The 20,736-nt window shown below is 43.1% G+C and overlaps 1 protein-coding gene across 1 annotated transcript in view; it reads left to right on the top strand.

Annotated features, from left to right (window-relative positions):
- The window catches only part of LOC148335903 (paired box protein Pax-6-like), a 32,320-nt gene that overhangs the window by 10,766 nt on the left and 818 nt on the right, over positions 1 to 20,736 (top strand). Inside the window, exons 3-10 of the mRNA XM_088298157.1 lie at positions 2,636 to 2,766; positions 3,026 to 3,241; positions 3,565 to 3,718; positions 8,464 to 8,622; positions 10,864 to 10,946; positions 17,414 to 17,564; positions 18,512 to 18,621; positions 19,611 to 19,755. Of these exons, the coding sequence (XP_088154283.1) occupies positions 2,636 to 2,766; positions 3,026 to 3,241; positions 3,565 to 3,718; positions 8,464 to 8,622; positions 10,864 to 10,946; positions 17,414 to 17,564; positions 18,512 to 18,621; positions 19,611 to 19,755 (1,149 nt within the window). The remainder of the gene's footprint in view (positions 1 to 2,635; positions 2,767 to 3,025; positions 3,242 to 3,564; positions 3,719 to 8,463; positions 8,623 to 10,863; positions 10,947 to 17,413; positions 17,565 to 18,511; positions 18,622 to 19,610; positions 19,756 to 20,736) is intronic.

The raw sequence follows: 20,736 nt of genomic DNA, 5'->3' as shown, positions 1-20,736 counted from the left end.
GGTACAGAAGATGGATGGATGGATATACCTCCCCTCTCTCCACAAGTACTGTCCAAACACTAGGTGACAACGATGCTGCTTGCAGTTCCTTTGGCTTTGGAATTTTCAACATTCAGAAGTTGGGCGAGTGCAGTGTGAAACAGGCTTTATGTCTACTTTTGGATTAGCATTAACACCAGGAGGTACTCAGGAGCTATGACAAAAAGGTTTGGGGCCAAACAACAAAAAATGTATTAGTGCTGAACTGTTTGTTGGTTTTTGGGGAAGTGGGCATATTCCTTGTGGAAATCAATGTCAATTGCCTCTTTTTCTTTGGAGATGCGTTGAATTTTTGATCAGGCCTTTGTAAATCAGTCCTCTGGTAATCAACTAATGTCATTATGCCAGGGTTCTCAGTCAGTTGCAGACTACACCTTCAACTTCAAGATATTGGCCTCTGAGAGTGTATGGAAGGCAGTTGGACAAAAGACAGCTTTTGTTTTCTGACTTAAGGACCATCTTCAGAGATCAGCTGTCCACTCAAAATGAGCCTGAGCCTTTTGAGCTGTTCATTTCCTTAGTGATTCGGATTGACAATAACCTAAGAGAAAGCTGCTGAAGTGCTAGACCTGCCTCCCCTCGTCCCCTCACGCCACCACTCCTTGACTGGTCACCCAGCCTTCTACAAGCCCCGAGATGCTTACTATCGCTAGGCAATACTCATGCTACTCAACAGAATCCGCCTCTCCCAGGAGGAAGGCACCTGGCAGGTTTCACAGGGTCTTTGCTTTTAACGTGGAAAGGCAGGGCATTTCATTAACCAGTGCCCACTCCGACCCAAGAATTCCGTTGCGAGTTCAGTTGCATCAAGTACTGTACAACCTGTCACACCGAGAGAGGGAGTCCTTGGAGAACTATGTCAGGCTCTTTGAGTGTAGGTATCTTCCATCCACCCTCCTCCCTTCTCGGGGCTGGATTCTTCTTGATGGACTAAAAAAAAAAGATCAAAACCCAATGACCACGCATCAACTAAATGACATCAACATTTAGAATTGGTATCCACTCATTGACCCTTCCACTGTGCCCCTCAACAAAGCTACCATTTTCACTACATATTCACACCACTTACTGTTTGGTGTGTATCCGGGAGGATACATCATTGTGCATTCTTTTCATGCAAATTGTCACCCTAATGGAGAAACTATGATGTCAGCAATCATGAACTGTTGGCTGTGGTGGCTGCCCTTCAGGAGTGGAGACACATATCTGCAAAACGGCATCATCCTAAATTCCTGTGAGGCTCACTGGGCCTTGTTCCTGGGACGCTTTAATTCATCTCTGTCCATCGCCCAGGCTCCTATAAGATTAAGCCTGATAGTCTCTCCCACATGTATGATCCATCACCAGAGAGGCAAGAACCCGAGACCATCCGGCCCTCTTCATGCTTTGTCGGGGCGGCTGTGAGGGATGTCGAGTGGGTTGTTCTGGAGATACGACAGCAACGAGATCCTGGCTCTTGCTGTAATGATCCACTCTCAAGTCCTGCAATGCGGACACACACACATACACATTATATATATATATATATATATATATATATATATATATATATATATATGCATGTGTGCGTTTAATTGAGTCAATCACATCTTAAAAATGAATTAATTAAAATATCACTGCTGGCTGCAGCACATTTATGGGTGTGTGCACACAAACGGACATGTATTATTGTGGTGGAAGTCAATCTTAAATCCAAGCGGTGGGCTGTGATTGCGCTGGCCAACTTTACATCATCCACCAGTGGAAGTCTGCTTGCAGTTCCTTATAGACGCACTTTGCACATCTCATGCTTCCGCCGTGTCACAGATTATGCACCCCTCGCGCGCCAATTTCAAAGGAAACGAGAGGAGCTGCTTTGGCTGCAAAGCAAGTCGGCTGTGTTCTTGCCCACAACAGCATAAACTCCTCTTTTCCAAATATGCCGGGCTGAGTGCTGTGAAAACACAACGTGCTAGATTTGCATTTGAGAAGAATATAGAGACCTTGGTGTTAAAATGTCCGTGACTGTTTTTTACAGAACACAATTTTTTTATACTATAAGGGGGACTCCCTCATACTCGTGATTAGGCACCTATATTTTTTTAGGGGAAAGGGCAACCATTGACAATGTATATTGGAGGTTTACCCACATTTTTGAAGATTTTGGGGGGATTTCCAATGCATTTTAATGGCCGTTAATTATTGCGAATTTTTGCTATTCACGGGCCCTGGCGCTATGTGAATAGTGAGGGGCCTCTGTAGACATTTTTTCAACACTGAAATACTAAAACTCAGGAGGAATTGAGAAATGAAGCCCAACCCCTGATAAATCATTTAGAGACATTCCCCATATACAGTATCATCAATAACTCTATACAGCATTGTTATAAAGGATTGTTATACATTCTGCAAAAGGCTGTTGTATAGTTAAAAAGTTCCAAAAATGTCGAAGAATAGACTAAGCTTTTTGTTTTATCCGCTCTATCTTACTTGCGTGCTTTGCATTTGATGATGATTGATGATAGTGATTTGTGACGAACCAGCTCATTTTAGTTAGACAAGTCATTGTCATCAAACTTTTGCTCTGAATTTAGTCTTTTTTTTTCTGTGAGTGTAGGTCACAGTGGAGTAAATCAGCTTGGAGGTGTCTTTGTGAATGGGAGACCTTTGCCTGATTCCACCAGACAGAAGATCGTGGAGTTGGCCCACAGCGGAGCTCGACCATGCGACATTTCCAGAATTTTGCAGGTATGTCCTGGACAGTGGAAACATCCTGTTATGTATGTATAGTTTACTATTTACTGAAGCATTTTATTTTGTTTCACTGGTTACACTGAAATAAACAAATCAATATTTTTGTTTGTCATACTATTTCAAATTATTTGAGTGTCCACTATTTGTTGCCTAAGACTGACTCTTACCTCTTCTAAGCTCTTTGATTTACAATCATCTATCAAACATTTTTATTCAGCAAACATCGTATGTGTTATATTTGTATCTTGTCCAGGTATCTAATGGCTGTGTGAGTAAGATCTTGGGCCGGTATTACGAGACAGGTTCTATTCGTCCTCGGGCAATTGGAGGAAGTAAACCCAGGGTGGCCACTCCAGAAGTTGTAGGCAAAATTGCTCTGTACAAGCGAGAGTGTCCATCTATCTTTGCCTGGGAGATCAGAGACAGGCTGTTGGCAGAGGAAGCCTGCACTAACGACAATATACCTAGTGTAAGGTTTTATTTTTACACATTGTTGATGATAGGCATAGCTTAAATTTGAATATTTATGTTAATATTTATCACACTAATATCGATGACATGTGAGTGACTTCCATTCCATTCGAGCCAAGAGTTGCCTTTTTTGTAGACATTTTTTAAACAGCAGTTAAGAACGCATTTGTTTAGGCAGGCATTCCAGTGGCACTTGTTTGTTGACATTATAATGTTTGTGACTATTTTAACCATGGCAAGGCACTTACTTACATTTTAAGACTCCTTTGAATTAAAAAGTTTTGGGCTTTATTAGTGTAACCATTTTGTCTTTTTGATCAGGTTTCCTCAATAAATCGAGTACTCAGGAACCTGGCCAGTGACAAGCAGCAAGTCGTGAATGAGGGGGTGTTTGAAAAGCTAAAGATGCTCAATGGACAAGCTACCTGGGGGGGGCGCACCGGGTGGTACCCTGGGTCGACACTCACTATCACGGGTAAGATTGACTATTACTTCTTATAAGCTTGCAGTGCAAATGTAATTACCACACCAGTTACTCAACGTGCAAAGCAGGCTAGGGAAGGTCGTCTCTTAGCGACCCTCAGTCGTGGAGATAGTGGTCATGTTCTGGGTTTGAGTGAGTATGGAGGTCCATAGTCCATGAGCCAGACCACCCAATATAATATAATGGGTGAGCAATTTCTAGCTAGCATTTTTTGTCTTTCTACACATCGCTATGTCACAGTTCGGCATGATAACCTTTTCAGACTGGCAGCTTATTGTTGGTTATCATGCGTCTTATATATGGACCACTATAGCAGAAATAAGAGTGTTGTGTATGGTGCTTGTTTGGTAGTATGGGGCTTGTTGACTACAAGGTGATTACTCAGGCTGCCTACATGAATATTATATATTCTGAAGACATTGGAGAACTGAAATAACAGGCCTTACCTATTAGCAGGCACCAGATTTATGCCTGTAATACTTATAGCAGGGGTGGGCAAACTTTTTGATCGGCGGTCCACAATGGGTTTTAAAATATGACAGGAGCAGATGGATGGAGTGTTTTGGTAACCTCACCTCATCGGAGAAAAAAATATATATTTTAAATGAAAGTGAACAAAAGCATTACAACAATGTATATATATGTCTTTGAAAAACCACAGTATTTAGAAAATAATACACTAATCAGGTTTATTCATTTAATTTTTTTCAAGTTCGGCGGGCTGGATTAAAACGATTAATGGGCCGCATGTGGCCCCCGGGCCATAGTGTGACCATGGCTGACTTATAGTATTGTTAATGTACTCGTTTATGTACAGGCATGTTTTTTAGGCAGAATTTGCCTGAATTCTATTAAGACTAATTTATGATTGATTAATTAAATGCAAGAAGACAGGGGAAGACTTGTACCCATACAGGGATGTGTATTTGGTGTGGATCTAAATCACGGTGTGTGTACGGGAGAGCTCCAGAGTCATGAAGAACGTGGCAAGGGTGTCTTGTGAAGTTGATGACTTCTAGGGAATGAGAGAAACACAGGTGAGCATGGGGTTAGAAAATGCAGTCAGAGAAAAATACTAAAATAGATGAGTCAAATAGACAGACTACTCAAAATCCGTCCTGAGTCTCAGAGTCAGTCAGGTGGTCTGAGATCATGGAGAGCGCATCTTCTTCTTGGGGTTGATTGGCAAAAGTTTTTAATTTTCCATAAACTGTCATTCTGGAAGCTTGCATTTGTGGCTTCAGTGGCAAGACAGCAGCTGCAGCACTGCCTTTGGGGCTGGTGAACCGCACATCGACTCTAGAGTGAGCTGGCCATCATCGTGTCGGGCCCAGCCATGCTCAACTAGGCTTGGGACGTGGAGATGCTGCTTCAGACTACTGTTTGAGTTATTCTTGCAGTAATCACTGAATATGAGCAGACCATTTTATATACACATAGTTATGAGGTGAATAGATTTAGATATTTGCAGATATTTATAGAAAGACCATTTGCAGTGGGGCTACATATTGAGAGATTACTTTAAAGAAGTATTTCTAACCTCTCCAGATGCTAGCCTAGTTGATTCGCGTGGAATGCAGTCGGAGGCAGTCCTCGCATGGTGGTAGCTGACTGGATTCAAGCCGGCTTTGTTGAGAGGTTCAGATTTTCTGACAAGCTTCAAATCTCCAAGCTTTCCAAATCCTGCAAAGGCACTCACCATATTGCACCCGGTGAATACATGTATTCCAATGAGCGCTTTGCAGACGCCATCTCCCAGCCCCTGACGTATCTTGGTGATATCCTCATACCTCACTTGGTTCTTTGTTTCAGAGGACCAGCACATCTGCATCATCATCTGTTGTCGTAACCAAACTGAAGCAAGCCTCTTGCTGCATGTAAAGTCATCCTTGTGTCGGCCTCTTCTTGATTTGACTGCAGGCCTGCAACCTCTTTCCACTCATCTCTAGTGAGGTGCAAGTAGCTTTCTTCTCTGGCGACATACAACTCTTTTTTGTGAAGCTTCTCTCTCAGTTTTGTTTTGAACTCAGCCACGAAAAACTTAATTAGGTTTGCTTTGTTGATCGAGCTGCCGAAGAATCTTTTCCATTCCTGAATTTGGTGACCTGGTGCAATGTTATGGAGCTGTGGTGCTCTGCTTTCTGGGGTGTGGCCCCGATTCTCTCTCTGCATTTTTTATTGAGTCCTCTCGATGACATAAATTCTCTGGCTGCCGGCTCCCTCACATAAGATAAGAGTGAGTAAAGAGTTTGCGAGTTGAGAAAATGTTGGCTCATTGACCTGAATTTTCTGTACCAAACTCATGATGGCACAAGGACGGTCTCTGTTGGCATGACTTGCTTCTCCGGCCCCCTGGCCAGAACAACTTTGCTTGTCTCTCTCAGTGCTCCATCTCCATTGACCATGGCAATGGTCCTCGAGGGTAGGAAAGGACCCATTTGGAGATAGCGGCTCCCTGCTGCCGGGACCACGCAGCCACAGTGCTTTCTGTCAGCCCGCAAAACTGCCTTGTTTGAATTGCTTTTAGATGGCTTCACCCGGATATCAGAAAACGTCTTCAGTTTCTTCTCGCTAATCTTGTCATAAAACTGAGTCTCGGGGTTTTGGTGTACAAAACGTTTTTGGTGTACAAACATGACAGAAAATGCCATTATAACGTCCATCCATCCATTATCTGTACTGCTATCTATCTATCTATCTATATATATATATATTTATATAAATATTGGAGGTGTCAGAAAAACACGGTATTTATGGGATTAATCCAACCCCCTTTGAACGCCCTCAATTTTTTTAACGAGCGATTAAGACTCATCTTGGCCTAATAAAGAATGTAGTCCAATGACGTAGCGCTGACGCTTGCAAGACTGGAAAAAAACATCAAGCATGCGAAATTTAGGACACGCCTGCATGGGCTTGTTGTGCGGTGTTTTTGCCGGTTTATAGAACTAAAAGCATCATGGGAGTGGTAAAAATGGAGCAAATTCAATTCTGAAGAGCATGTTTTTTTTTTTAAAGTTATCTCATGGTGTCATTGATAAGAGCAAAGTCATTTGTGTGTATTGCCATTGTGGACTGAACTACCATCGCAGCACGTCCAGTTGAAAACACAATTTGATGGCCAAGCACACCGCTGATGCCAATTCCCCAGCCCCTTGTCAAACCCAGGCATCCATGGATAATTTGTGACAGAAACCGGTGGATGAATCAACTAAAAAGAGACTCACCGAAGCCCTAGCTAAGTGGGTGGCCATTGAATGTGAGCATCGTGGAGGACGAAGGTCAGGCTGAAATACTTCGCATTGTGTCCAACGACTGCACTTAAAATTGTCGTGGCGATGCACCATTGCAACCCGCATTCAAGACTTGCAGGAAGCGGAGAAGGCGGAAGCAGTCGCGCTCACTGGTGATTACTGGACTTCTCTCAGTGACCACAACTACCTCGGTGTGACAGCCCATTATTTTGACCCATTTAATTTGCACTTTGTTGGCATTTTACATTTCTTATATTACTCCTATTTGATCCATGTTGAGAAGGCTGTTGAGATGCTGTTTTGTGTGAATTTGTTTGTGTGAGTCGCCTCCAGTTTGTTTTTTCAATTAAAAAAAGTATTTGCATAAAAACAAAAAAAAAACAATTTGCATATATTAAAGGTATTATAATTCAATATTTTATTGAATTATAAAATATTGAATTGTATACATAATATAAAAAAACATGGGAGAGACTTTTTTTTTTTACAATGAATAAAGGGATTTTTTACAATGAATAAAATATGTGATTAACTACGAGTTAACTATGAAAAAATGTGATTAATTATGATTAAATATTTCAATTGCTTGACAGCATATATATTAGTGCCCACACAAACACATACTAAACAGACATGTTGGAGCTTGAATTGTTGGGGCTCCTCTGCTTCCTCGAAAGAGGTCAAATTGCCGAGGGAGCCGGCTGCTCCTCCTCTTTCAGCAGCACTTTGGGATTTGAACAGTGGAATACAATAATCAGTCTACAGTATGTCTGTGCCATTGTGTGCATATGTGTGTGTGTGTTGAGGAGAAAATAGGAGGTGTCTTGTACCATTTGTGTCTGTTTCTGCCTGACTGAGTGTGACACTGAGCAATGGCTTTATTCGCGTTTGCATTCTCTGTCCGCTGGGAATAATGAATAATTAGACTAGGACCACAAATAACATGGGATCCACAGAGAGCTGCAGTCAAGATCCAATCTGTTTAGAAATTACATGTTTGTAATCAACTGAGCTGCTCTTATTCCTCCCTTAATATCTTTATTGAAAATAATTAAAATATCCAAGACTTTTTGCTTTCATATTAAACCAAGTACAGTGGTGCCTCTAACATTCAAACCAAATCATATTTTGGGATGCTGACCTCCCTTCAATGTATTCAGAATTAGTTTTTCCCATACAAAATGACCAAATTAAAATAAATTGACTTCAAGAAAAGAAAAGAATATGAAGGTATAAGAACGTGTAGACAAGCGAAAGCGGCTGAATTTAGATCGCTGCACACTTATTGTCAGATAGATAAGGGTAAGGAGTTTATGTATTCATGAGACAGTTGTTCCTCATCAACATTAAGAGCAGCCATTTGAGGTTTTACTTGGCAGTTAAATAAATTACCCAAAAAGCAACATGTACCTTTTCCCCATATTACAGTGTGCAGTACAATACTAGTGGGAAACTTAAAACAACTGTTATTCTCGTTTCCAGAAAGTATGTGTTCACAAGCCGAAGGAGCGGAAAACACAATATCAGCGAGTTCCAACAGTGAAGATTCAGAGGAGACTCAAATGAGGCTTCAACTGAAGAGGAAACTACAGAGAAACAGAACATCATTCACTCAAGACCAGATAGAAGCACTCGAGAAAGGTTATGCAGCAATTTTTCTTTACTTTAAATGCATTTGTCATATGCTAGGTATTAATCCTGATACACTGCACTTCTCTCGTGTAAGTCACATTTTCCCTCCAGAGCCCGATAGATCAGACAGTCTACGTAAACGTTTTCCTCATCCAGTAAATTATATATATATATATATATATATATACATATATATGTGAGTACCATTCAATTAAAAAGGAAAATCTGATCTGGCTGCAATTGAATAACTATCATTACATAATAGTAATAATAATAATAAGAACAATATTTTATTTTTTTGTAAAGCTGCAGTGTTGGGGTTACGCGTTACAAACGTTATACAGTAATATATTACATTTTGGCAGTAACCAAGTAATATGACGAGTTGCTCAATTTGTTTTTTTTTGGGGAGTAATATTATAACAGTTACTAAGTCTGGTAACAAATTTCGGGACCTTAAAGGGACGCTTCGTTGACGTTAACATTGGCACTTATAAAATAGGTTTGCATGAGAAAATGACATCAGTACTAAAATGCTCCCCGCCAAAAGACTCTGTTGTGATTTCTTTTTTTTTTTTTTAATGACATTTACAATTTGGCAGCTCAGCTTGTAATTTGTTTCAGTGGTCTATGTCACAGCAGGGAGGCAAGCGAGGTAATATTGCTCTCTTTGTCAGTTCTGTTGCCTAAAACGGCGACTGATCGCCACCAAAATGCAAATGCACATTACTACACTTGCTCACTTTAACCCAGGGGTGTCAAAGTCATTTTTGTGGACGGGCCACATTGTAGTTAAGGGTTCCCTCAGAGGGCTGTTATGACTGTGAACCCATATAAATGTATGATCACCTTACATTATCACATACACACAACAAATTGATGCAAAGCCATTCAGTAATTGTTGGTTCAACAATTCTTCAATTTATTTTAAAAGTGGAGGATTGGTTACAAATAAATGGCAATATCTCGTATCTCAATGTTGTTTAAAAAAAAGTGTGTTAGAAACAGGAAGTTGACGCACCTGATTTGCCCATTGAGGGCCACAAAATATGAGGTCGTGGGCCAGATCTGGCCCCTGGGCCTTGAGTTTGACACATGTGCTTTAACCTGTGAAAGCATGAAAGCGTTCTGCACAATAGTTTGGATTTATTGACATCAAATGTGAGCTCATGTTTCACCTCCAAAAAAATGTAAAATGTGCCGATCGATTTTCCACTTACACAGGCTGAAGCGGACAAGAGCAAGATGGGCACACAAACCCAGATGTCTGCTGCAAATGTTATACATTGACGGCTACATTACGCCGCCGCCTCTGTGTGATCTATATTTTTGCTTCTGTAACATTGCAAATTTCCTAATTGTGGGACTCATAAAGGACATCTTTAGCTTGATCTTTATCTTTATATATCGGACTTTTAGATACGCTAAAGTCGTGTCAACTCTCAGGAGATATACGGCGGCTGTCAGCGGGCAGCTGGAGGGCATGGATCTTTTGGAGAAAACATGTACTTCTGCTCACTTCCACGTTTCCTCATTCTCATATCAAATCAGCCACGGAGTGGTTAATCCTTTTGACATGTTGAAGTGGTCAACGGTAGGGATGTCCACATGAATTTTGGTGCCAATTGATCACTGTTTTGGATGTGATAAGCAATGAAAGTATAATGACTACCAATGGAGAGTTTGTAATCGCTCCCTTTACTGACTCTGCAGTACCATGGGGAGAGCGGAGGGGGGCGTGGCCTTATTCCTCATTAAAAGTAAGCTATTTTTCAAGTCGTCACTCAATTCCTAATTTCTCCATAATGAATAGATAAAAAAGAAAATGCTAACAAATTTCAGTTTCCTGATCAAAAAATATATAAACGGAGCTTTTTAGTGAAAAATGGGCCATCTTGGCTGCACAGATACTTTCACATCAACTAATGAAATATTTGGAAAGGAATTGCAGTTTACCTCTTCACTTCCTGGGTAACCTACAAAGTTAAACAATCGTCACAGTCCCCTTGATTCACTGCCAATGTAACTGGTACATTTTCCGATACAAAAAGTATTCTTTGATTTAAAGGGAAAAAAAAGTTGTTTTTTTTTGTTGTTGTTATTTTTGTATTTTGGTAATAACCATTCCTATTAAGGACAGCTGTCGAAATAGCCTGACAAGAGTTGGCAATCTCATTGTTTTTTAAACACTGCCCTTAAAATTCAGTCAACATGACTAATATTGAATGAACTAAAATATTTTTGTTGCAGAATTTGAGCGAACTCACTACCCAGATGTGTTTGCCCGAGAACGTCTTGCCAACAAAATTGACCTACCTGAGGCACGGATACAGGTATGTGTTTTGGCGAACACACTTTCCGGTTACTCCCAACTTTTTTTGCTGATATGCGCTGCTTCCACTAACTACATGACTGTGAGCAGAGTGGTGCGAGTTTACAAAAGCAGAGTCACCGTTGCCTCTCGAGCGATTGTTCAGAAAAGCGACTGGAGAGTTCAATGTTACGGTTGTGTTGAAGCCGTGGAGGTGAAAAGTGGACCCAGGAGCAAACGGAGTCAGAAGTGGCATGAACCAGGGGTTTATTGTGGAGAAGGTAGTTAAAGCTGGGGGTCCAGTGGACTGCAGGCCAGGTGAGAGGACGTGGAGAGGTCAATGCAGCTTCAGGGGGTCCCAACTTGAGCAAGCTCACATAAACGCAGGTGGGAGCCTGAGTACCACGGTTGAAGCAGAATAATCTGGTGCCTGACTCCTGGCTGCACTGAGCTTTTATCTGGTGGTTGATTGAGAGTTATGAGCTGCAGGTGCGCCAGATCAGGAGTGTGACCAGAGGGATCCGCTCAAGCCCTGTGGGGAGAAACAGAGGCTCCAAAAAGCAACCCATAAAAAGGACACCACAGGAGGTGGGCAGCATGCTCCTGGTCTGCAAAGAGTGGTGGTTGGTAGCCGAGACAAGCCATAAATGGCGACATACCTGTTGCTGAACGGGAGAGTGAGTTGAGGGTGTACTCAATCCAGGGAAGGACTGAACTCCAGGACACAGGATTACAAGACACCACGCAGCGGAGAGAGGCCTCGAGATCTTGATTAGCTCGCTCTGTCTGGCTGTTCGTTTGAGGATGGTAACCGGAGGATAGACTGGCGGCTGCGCCCACCGCCTTACAGAACTCCTTCCAGACGTGAGATGTGAACTGGGGACCTCTGTCGGATACTATATCCAAAGGAATGCCATTGAGTCTAAACACATGGTTCACTAGGAGATTGGCCTTTCCTAGAGCCGAGGGTAGTTTGGGAAGGGCCGCGTAGTGAACGCATTTAGAAAAACGATCCACCATGGTGAGTATAACCGTGTTACCATCGGAGGGAGGAAGTCCCGTAATAAAATCCACGGCGATGTGGGACCAGGGGCGGCTAGGGATGGGAAGAGGACGCAGTAGCCCAGCCGGAGGGATGTGAGATGCTTTTCCCCAGGCATAAACAGAGCAGGCTAAAACAAATTCCCTTGTATCCCAGGCCATGTTGGGCCACCAAAAATGATCTCGGATGAATCGAAGGGTCTGAGACACGCCGGGGTGACAGGCAAGTTTGGAAGAATGCCCCCACTGAAGGACTTGGGACTGTGCTGTGTCAGGAACGTATATGCGGTTCGGAGGTCCGGTCAGGGGATCGGGCTGGTCCTGCTGGGCCTCTTTCACTACCCGCTCTATCTCCCAGGAGGCAGCTCCAGTGAGACATGAGGGAGGCAGAATGGGTTCTGGAGTGTCAGAGCTATCAGAAGGAGAATGGAGTCGGGAAAGAGCTTCCGGTTTGGTGTTGCGAGATCCAGGCCGGTAGAAGAGGGTGAAGTTAAAGCGACTGAGGAAGAGTGACCAGTGGGCATGACGAGGGTATAGCCGTTTGGCCGAGTGAAGATAGGCAAGGTTTTTGTGATCAGTCCAAACAACGAAAGGAACCTGGGTACCTTCTAGCCAGTGCCTCCATTCCTGCAATGCCCACACTACTGCCAAAAGTTCTTGGCTTCTGACGTCATAATTTCTCTCTGCTGGGGACAGGTGACAAGAGAAATAGGCGCATGAGTGAACCTTTTGAGTCCCTGGAGCCCGATGGGACAAGACAGCTCCCACTCCTGTCTCAGAGGCATCAACCTCCACAATGAATTGGAGTGCCGGGTCCGGATGTTTGCGCACTGAGGCATTGGTGAAGAGCTCCTTGAAAAGACTAAAAGCTTGCGACGCCGCAGGGGTCCACTGAAAAGGGCTCAAGGTCGAAGTGAGAGCTGTGAGAGGTTGGGCCACTTTGCTGTAGTTACGAATGAACCGGCGGTAGAAATGTGCAAATCCCTGGAAGCGTTGTAGTTCTTTGCAGTTGGAGGGAATGGGCCAGTGCACTACGGCTTGAATTTTGGCTGGGTTGGGTTGGAGTTGGTCTTATGCAATGATGTAGCCCAGGAAGTGTATCGAGGAGACGTGGAACTCACATTTTTCTGGTTTAACGAAAAGGCGGTTTTCATGCAGGCGTTGAAGGACCAGACGAACATGCTGTTCATGAAGATGAGGATATCGTCCAAATACACAAACGGTTCAGCATGTCCCTTAAAACGTCATTCATGAGGGTTTGGAAAACTCACTCAGGGAAATATGGGAGGAGTTCAGCGAGGGCAGTGAAAGAGATTTCCGGAGAGATTTGAGGAAACTAGTCGACCATCTGGCGTCTTGGGAGTGGTAGCAATGTACCATTAAATGTATAGTGGAGATGGGGCACTTCTGACCTCAGGACGTTGTTGCTCGGTGTGGAGAAAACTAACACGAGGGCCTCCTCTATTCTACTGACACGTCTACTGACGAAGCAGAGTCTGGGGACTCAGAGGTGGAGTCTACTATCTCTAGGGTTGAAGTCACTGAGGTCGTTAAAAGGCTCCTGCAATGAGTTCCTAAAGGCCCCGAATGTTGTGGGGCTGTCCTGGTTGACACACCGCTACAACATCGCATGGACACTGGGGAAAATGCCTCTGGATTGGCAGACTGGGGTGGTGGTCCTGAAGTGGAACAGAGGGTGTGTTTCAACTACATAGGGATAACATCATCAGCCTCCCTGGTCAGTTTTTTTCGGTGGTGCTGGAGAGGAGTGGTAGAGTAGGAAGTCGAATTTCAAATTCTGGAAGAGCAGTGTGATTTTTGTCCCAGCCATGGAACAGTGGACCAGCTCTATAATCTCAACAAGGTCCTCAAGGGTGCATGGGAGTTCCACCTATCCACTCCACAGGTGTTTTGTAGACTTACAGAAGGCGCTCAACCGTGTCCTTCTCTGAGTTCTTTGGAGGTTGCTTCAGGAATATGGGGTACTAAACACTGTGATATGGGCTGTTTGGTCCCTATACCACTGATGTTAGATCTTGGTTTGCATTGCCTACTGTAAGTCGGATTTGTTTCCAGTATGGGTTGGACTCTGCCAAGTCTGTCCTTTGTCACAGATTTTGTTCCGAACTTGCATAATATTTCTAGATGCAGCCGAGGCATTGATGGTCTCAGAATTGCATCTCTGCTTTTGCGGTTCGCAGCCAAGTGTAAAATGTTTGGAATTAAAAAATCAGCACGTACAAATATGAGACCATGGCCCTTATTCGGAAAAGGGTGGAGCGCCCTCCGCGGGATGGGGATGAGAGTTGGGTAGTTCAAGTATCTTAGGGTCTTGTTCACGAGTGAGGGCAGGATGGAGCGGAAGATCGACAGACGGTCGGTGCAGCGTCTGCTGTGATGCAAACTCTGTATCAATCTATCATAGTGAAGAAAGAGCTGAGTGGAAAGGCAAAGCTCTCAATTTACCGGTCAAACTATGTTCCTACCTTCACTTATTGTCATGGGCTGTGGGTCGCGACGGAAAGAACGAGATCCCGGATACAAGTGACTGAAAACGGTTCCCTCTGCATGGTGTGAGACGCTCAGTAATCTGGAAGGGACTCACAGTCGAGTCGGTGATCCTCCTAGTTGAGAGATGAGGTGGCTCCAGTATCTGGTTATGATGCTTCAAGGACGCCTCCCTAGTGAGGTGTTCCCGGCATGCGCCATTGGCTGGAGGCACCCGGGGACTACCCAGGACACACCAGAGAAACTATGTCTCCCGACTCTAACTGGGAACACATTGGGATCCCCCAGGTCGAGTTGGAAGAAGTGGCTGGGGAGTGGGACGCCTGGGTTTCCTGCTAAAGCTGCTGGGCCCACAACCCATCCCTGAATAATTGGGAGAAAATGGATGGATGAAAATACCTAACATAAAAAGTCAGATGGAGTACACAGAGAAGTTTCATGGGTCTATATAAATTGAGGCAGCAAAGATGCAAAAGACGGGACTTAAAATTTTGGAATGAATCTGCAACTCTAAGCAATTGTAGAAATGAGTTTAATTGATGAGGTGCAGCAAACTGAAAGTTTGGAACCAAACGAAAGCACTGGAATCAAAAGAGGATAAAAGGCTGTTAGTGGAGGGTGCAGGATGGAATGTGGAGATTGTTTTATTATGAATCCTACTTAAATTTCTTGGCAGGACATGTCCCGATGCAATATTATTGGCTGGTGCATCCTGGCAGGACATGCCCTACTGCGTCCAGTCGGGAAAGGCTTCACAAATTAAACAAGGTGACCATTCCAAATATGTATTACATTTGTACAAAATAAAAACAGTCAAGTTTGTTTGGGTTCACCATAGTGGGATTCTTAATAATGCTGCCACACTTAAATCAGATACTGATACATTCCCACCTGGATGCAGTTGGGTGTGTCCTACCTGGATGCAGCAGCCGATCATATTGCAGCAGCCTATGTTCTACAGTCAGTCATATTGCAGTGTGGCATGTGAATAAAATACTCAAACCTGAGCAATAGTGGCATTTAGCATGTTCATATTCATCTGATACAAAGAAATGTTGATTTGGCAAATGTAGTAGACAGAGCCGGGGGGATGGGGGGGGGCAGGTAATGCATCAAAATGGAGAAAGTGTGGAAGCATGTTGGACTGAAATGCGCACTGGTGTTGTGTGATCATTGCCACACGCACTTTGCTCAAAGACGCCCACTTGGTTAATTTGATCTAGTTGACTCTACAGTAATATTACAATTTTTCTCAGTTGTTTTGGTACATTTCTCAGCCCAGAATTGAAATTCCCAAAACTCCTCTTTCAATGTCAACATCATTAATTCACTTATGCACATCAAAAAAGCAATTTTTCATTTCTATGAACGAGTTTCAAATGCTTGCCTCACCCACGCAAATGATTATGTACATTTTTTTTGTTTTTTACTTCTCTATTAGTTGCTTATCTTTTGTTGATCAAAATATATTATGAGTTTCTGTTAAATTGTTTCACACCCCACAAAATTTTGGCATTAGTTCATCGTATCTTTTCACGTGTCTTTACATGCAAAACGGTTGAACAAGTTATAATATGGAATGACCTCCCTTTAAATGTTAGGCAAGCCCCCTATCAGTCCACTTTTAAAACCCGTTTGAAGACACATTTTTATTCTTTAGCTTTCAACTCAACAAGAGACTGTCACTGTTCTGCTGTTCTTCTGGTATCTATTGTACATGTGTTTTAATTTGTGTTCTAATTACTCGCTAATTTATATTACACCATATGGAAAGTGCTTTGTTACAGCTCCAGCTGTTGTGAAATGCGCTATACAAATAAAGTTGTATTGAATTGTATTGCATTGTATTTGTCATGCATGTTTCTAGACAATGCAGATCCATTAGACTCTTTTCACCAGCGGATATGAAGTTTTTCTAATGAAGGGACATGTGTGACGCATTATCTCAATTAACGATCAACCAGTTTTCTGACACCGCTCACAGCAGTGAAGATAATTGTTGGATGAGTATTAGTGGCCCAGGAACGTAAAGTGTTGGAAGACTGCACCGCAATTCTTCCAGCGTTACTTGTACTCCCCGCTAAAAAAACAACAACTACAAAATCGAACTTTTGCTCACTGGGAAACCCGCTCTTGAACTGAACCACAACCCCCCAGCTTGGACCAGCATGTTGCTGGAGCCCAGCCAGGTGCTTGTGATAGCTGGTGACTTTTCTAGTGGAACCAGCTACCAGTAGGTAACAACAACATGCTGGTCTTGCCTGGTGGCTGCGGCTGAGTTGGTAAAGCGGGTGACTTAATGTTCGCATGTTAGAACACCTGACTGCCATTGTTGTGCTTTTGCTGCTGGTCTTGCTAGCTAGTGACACCAGCATGCTGCTATTGCCTTGCTAGCAGCTGGTCAAGCTGGGCAGCTGTGCAGCTGTGGCTCAATTCAAATAGCAGGTTGCCTAGTGACGGAAGATTGGGCTGTTTGAATTGTGGCTGTTTTGTTTAGCTTTTTTTCCTTCTGTTCAGGCTGGTGACATCATGGAGTGTCAAATGGAGGATCACAAAGAACATATTAGTTTAGTTTGTATCCTAAGATGTGCCGGGATCCAATGGGGATTCATGTCTTGGTCAAAATTCGTTGAGTTGAGCTTGTGGCTGCGAAGGTTCTGTTGCAGAGTACTGGAGCATAATTGTTATTCTCTGACAAGAGAGGAGTGCAGTGGAGGACAATCACTGAATCAATCACACGGAACATTGCCAAATACTGCACATTGCGTCCCTTGGCAATTGGAGTGGAGGGCAGATTTTGTGAACAAATCTGAGATTGTATTTTAAAGCCATTATTATTCAGACCACCTTACCAGTTAGGCTACGTTATATATGGATAATTGTTGCGAACAAATTGTCTTGACATTGGATTACATTTTTTTGTTGTTGTACTATTTATAGGTTTGGTTTTCCAACAGAAGAGCAAAGTGGAGAAGAGAAGAAAAGTTGAGAAATCAACGTCGTCAGGTGTCCAACTCTTCCAACCATGTTCCCATCAGCAGCAGTTTTAACACCAGTGTTTGCCAATCTTTACCCAAACCTGCTACACCAGGTACTAAAACAATATTTAGTTGTCTTGTTTTGTTTACGCCCCGATTGATCTCATCATGCAACTTGTTGCTCCCTTCCTTTTCGAGTTTAATAAAGTTTTACAGTCTAAATATTTTGTCATCTCAACGTTTAGAATATTTGGTTTGTACCTTTTTTGTATTGGCTATTCTTATTTAAAACATTCTCATCGTTATAACCTAGAATTAGATACCCAGTATTGGTAAAATTTGCAAAACTTAAAACTTGGATCCAACCTTTCATTGTCTGTGCTGTTTTCTCATTAGAGTTGCAGGTGAGCCAGATCCATCCATCCACCATCCATCCATTATTTAAGATGCCTGACCTCACACGGATCGTGGGGGGCCCTGGAGCCAATCCCAGCTGTCTTCGGGCAGTAGGTGGGCGACACCCTGAATTGGTTGCCCGCCAACCACAGGACGCATATTCTCAAAACACAACCATTCACACTCACAGTCACTATGGACAATACAGTGTTCAATGAACCTACCACACATGTTTTTGGAACGTGGAAGGAAACCACACGCAGGCACGGGGATAACACGCAAACTCCACACAGCAAGGACGGAGCCCAGGATCGCACCTCTGAACTATGAGATGGATGTGCAAACCAGTTGGCCACCATGCTGCCAGGAGCCAGAGCCCATTGGAGCTAATGATGTGCAAAAGGCTCTGTGCACCCGGGATTGGTCCACTTAATATCACGGCACCGCAAATGAAGATGTATTTTCCATGGTGACTGTGACTGGTTGTCTATATGTGTTCTCTGGCTGGCTGGCAATCAGTTCACGGTGTACTGCGCCAACTGCCTTTAGACCGCTTGGATAGGCTCCAGCGACCCCGCGACTCCAGTTCTGCAAATGGATGGATGGATGGTTAAGCACAATTTTATTGATCCCCTTTTCCAAACTCTGGTGTTTTGTATTTTAGTGTCGTTCGCATCAAGCTCTATGTTGGGGAGGTCCGACTCAGTTCTGTCCTGCAGCTACAGCTTACCATCCATGCCACACTTCAGTATGGCTGCCAGCCTGCCTATGCAAGTAAGAATATTTTATAGTATGAGATATGTGATACTGTACAATAGTTGACTTAAAAAAGAAATTATATAATTAACTTACTCTTAGTTGAAAGTAATTATATTAAATGTCATGACTCACTCTGAATTGATTGCTTTTTACTGTTTGCACATTGCTTTTGCATTTCTTTTCCTTGCCGACCCAAATGTTTTGTGAGGGTCTGCCGGGAACCTCCAGCAGAGTCCACTGTCAGAAGGAGTTTGAACTCCCACCTCTCCAGGTTTGACACAGGGTCATGAAACCGCTTAGCCACTGTGGCTAAACAGTGTAACAATGTCCTAGCCACACTTTAGTATATCCATCCATTATCTGTACCGCTTCTCCTCACTAGGGGCGCGGTGGGTGCTGGAGCCTATCCCAGCTATCTACAAGGCAAGGGGCGGGGTACACCCTGAACTGGTTGCCAGTTAATCACAGGGCACACATAGATGAACAACCATGCGTGCTCACACTCACAATTATACACCAATAGACACTTTCTTTCCCCATATGATGCCAAACGCAGCTAGCGCTGCACAGAGTGAACCTTTCTCAGATTCTTGTCGCATGGGGCAAATTCACAGATGAGCTCAGACTGGTGCCGTACCGTTGAGATGACTGTTTTTTTTTGCACTTCATCCCTTTGCACAAATTAAATGCATTTTAAGATGATTATTTTGGCGCTCAATTGATTCCTCCAACAGCTGCTCGTATCGCTCCAGTGTTTTTGCGGACTTTGAGTCTGGCGCTCTCTCAAGCTCGCTCTCTTTCTCGCTCGATTCCAGTGACGGACGAAAATTCGCTTCCATCAGAGCGTAGCCGGTCAGTTTTTCAAACTCTCCCATCAATTGTCAGCTAAACAGGCTTCTGTCGGTGATGGATTGACGGCCCTTCCGTTTGTATTGACACAATGCCCACCTCAAATGAGTGTGTGTCAATTTTCTTTTGTGGGTTTTATTCATTTGTACTTTCAGGCACCTTGTCAGACATCTTACTCATGCATGCTGCCCACCAGCTCAGGTGTACCGGTAAATGGAAGAAGTTATGAGACCTACACTCCTCCACACATGCAACAGCACATGAACAACCAACCACTGACCTCCCCTGCTACTTCAACAGGTATAGTGTTATGAACTGACTTCATTTGAATTTACAAGTTAGTCTCAGTCTGCCATAAAAAAGATTAGTCACTTGAAGAATGAACCTACGCAATTCATTTAAATACTTAAGGATGATTTCCAATGTTAGTCTCAAGTCCTTAGGCTAACTGACTTAAATATCTGTACTGGCAAGTGCAGTGATCTCCGGAAGAGTCAGTGTTACATGTGTAACAAATGGTCGCTACATACGCTGGTAACTCAGAATGATGAGCCAAAACATCACTAATACAATAATATTACTTTGCACAAACACAATAAAAAGACCTCGGTATTTTCCTATTTGCGGGTCGGCCCGGTCCGTATCCTTAGCGAATGGCAAAAATCAGTATACAATTTATGGCCATTGAAATGCACTGGGGAAAAAATATCTACCAAATATGAGAATAAATCCGAACCGCCCAAAAGGCTGAGCTGCAATCATCTGCAAAATTATCTACATTGAGTCTAACTCACCTCTGGGCTGAGTTATGCCACGTGATGTGCAGGATATACAAAAGTTGAGCTCATACTCTTGTTTGATATGCAGTGGGTCGGGAAGTTAATACATTGTAGAATACAGTGAATGTATTTTTTTCCTTTTATTCCCTTCCTTTCCATATGTAATTTATTGTTTCATTTCCATTCTTTCCTTTATTTGACATATTTATTTTATGTGTGGGAGGCATTAAGCATCCATATATCCCTTTTCTTCTACTTTTCCTGTTGAGAGTCATAAGTGAGCTGGAACCTAGCCAAGCTGAGTTTGGACGAGAGACACCATGGTTTGGTTGCGAGTCAATTTACAGGACATGCATACTACCACTGACAATCACATTCATTTAACCTACCATTTTTGGAATGTTTGAGGAAGCTGGAACAACAGACGAGAAAACCCATGCACACATGCAACTCCACAAAGAAAGGCAGAGCCAAGACTCAAACCTCTTTTTGGCAAAAACTC

The sequence above is a fragment of the Idiotropiscis lumnitzeri genome, chromosome 6, assembly GCF_059441095.1.
Source record: "Idiotropiscis lumnitzeri isolate Australia: NSW breed Sydney's pygmy pipehorse chromosome 6, RoL_Ilum_1.0, whole genome shotgun sequence".
In the NCBI taxonomy this organism is placed as follows: Eukaryota; Metazoa; Chordata; class Actinopteri; order Syngnathiformes; family Syngnathidae; genus Idiotropiscis; species Idiotropiscis lumnitzeri.
The sequence above is the reverse complement of the archived record's forward strand: the minus strand, read 5'-3'. Positions and strand labels throughout refer to the sequence as shown.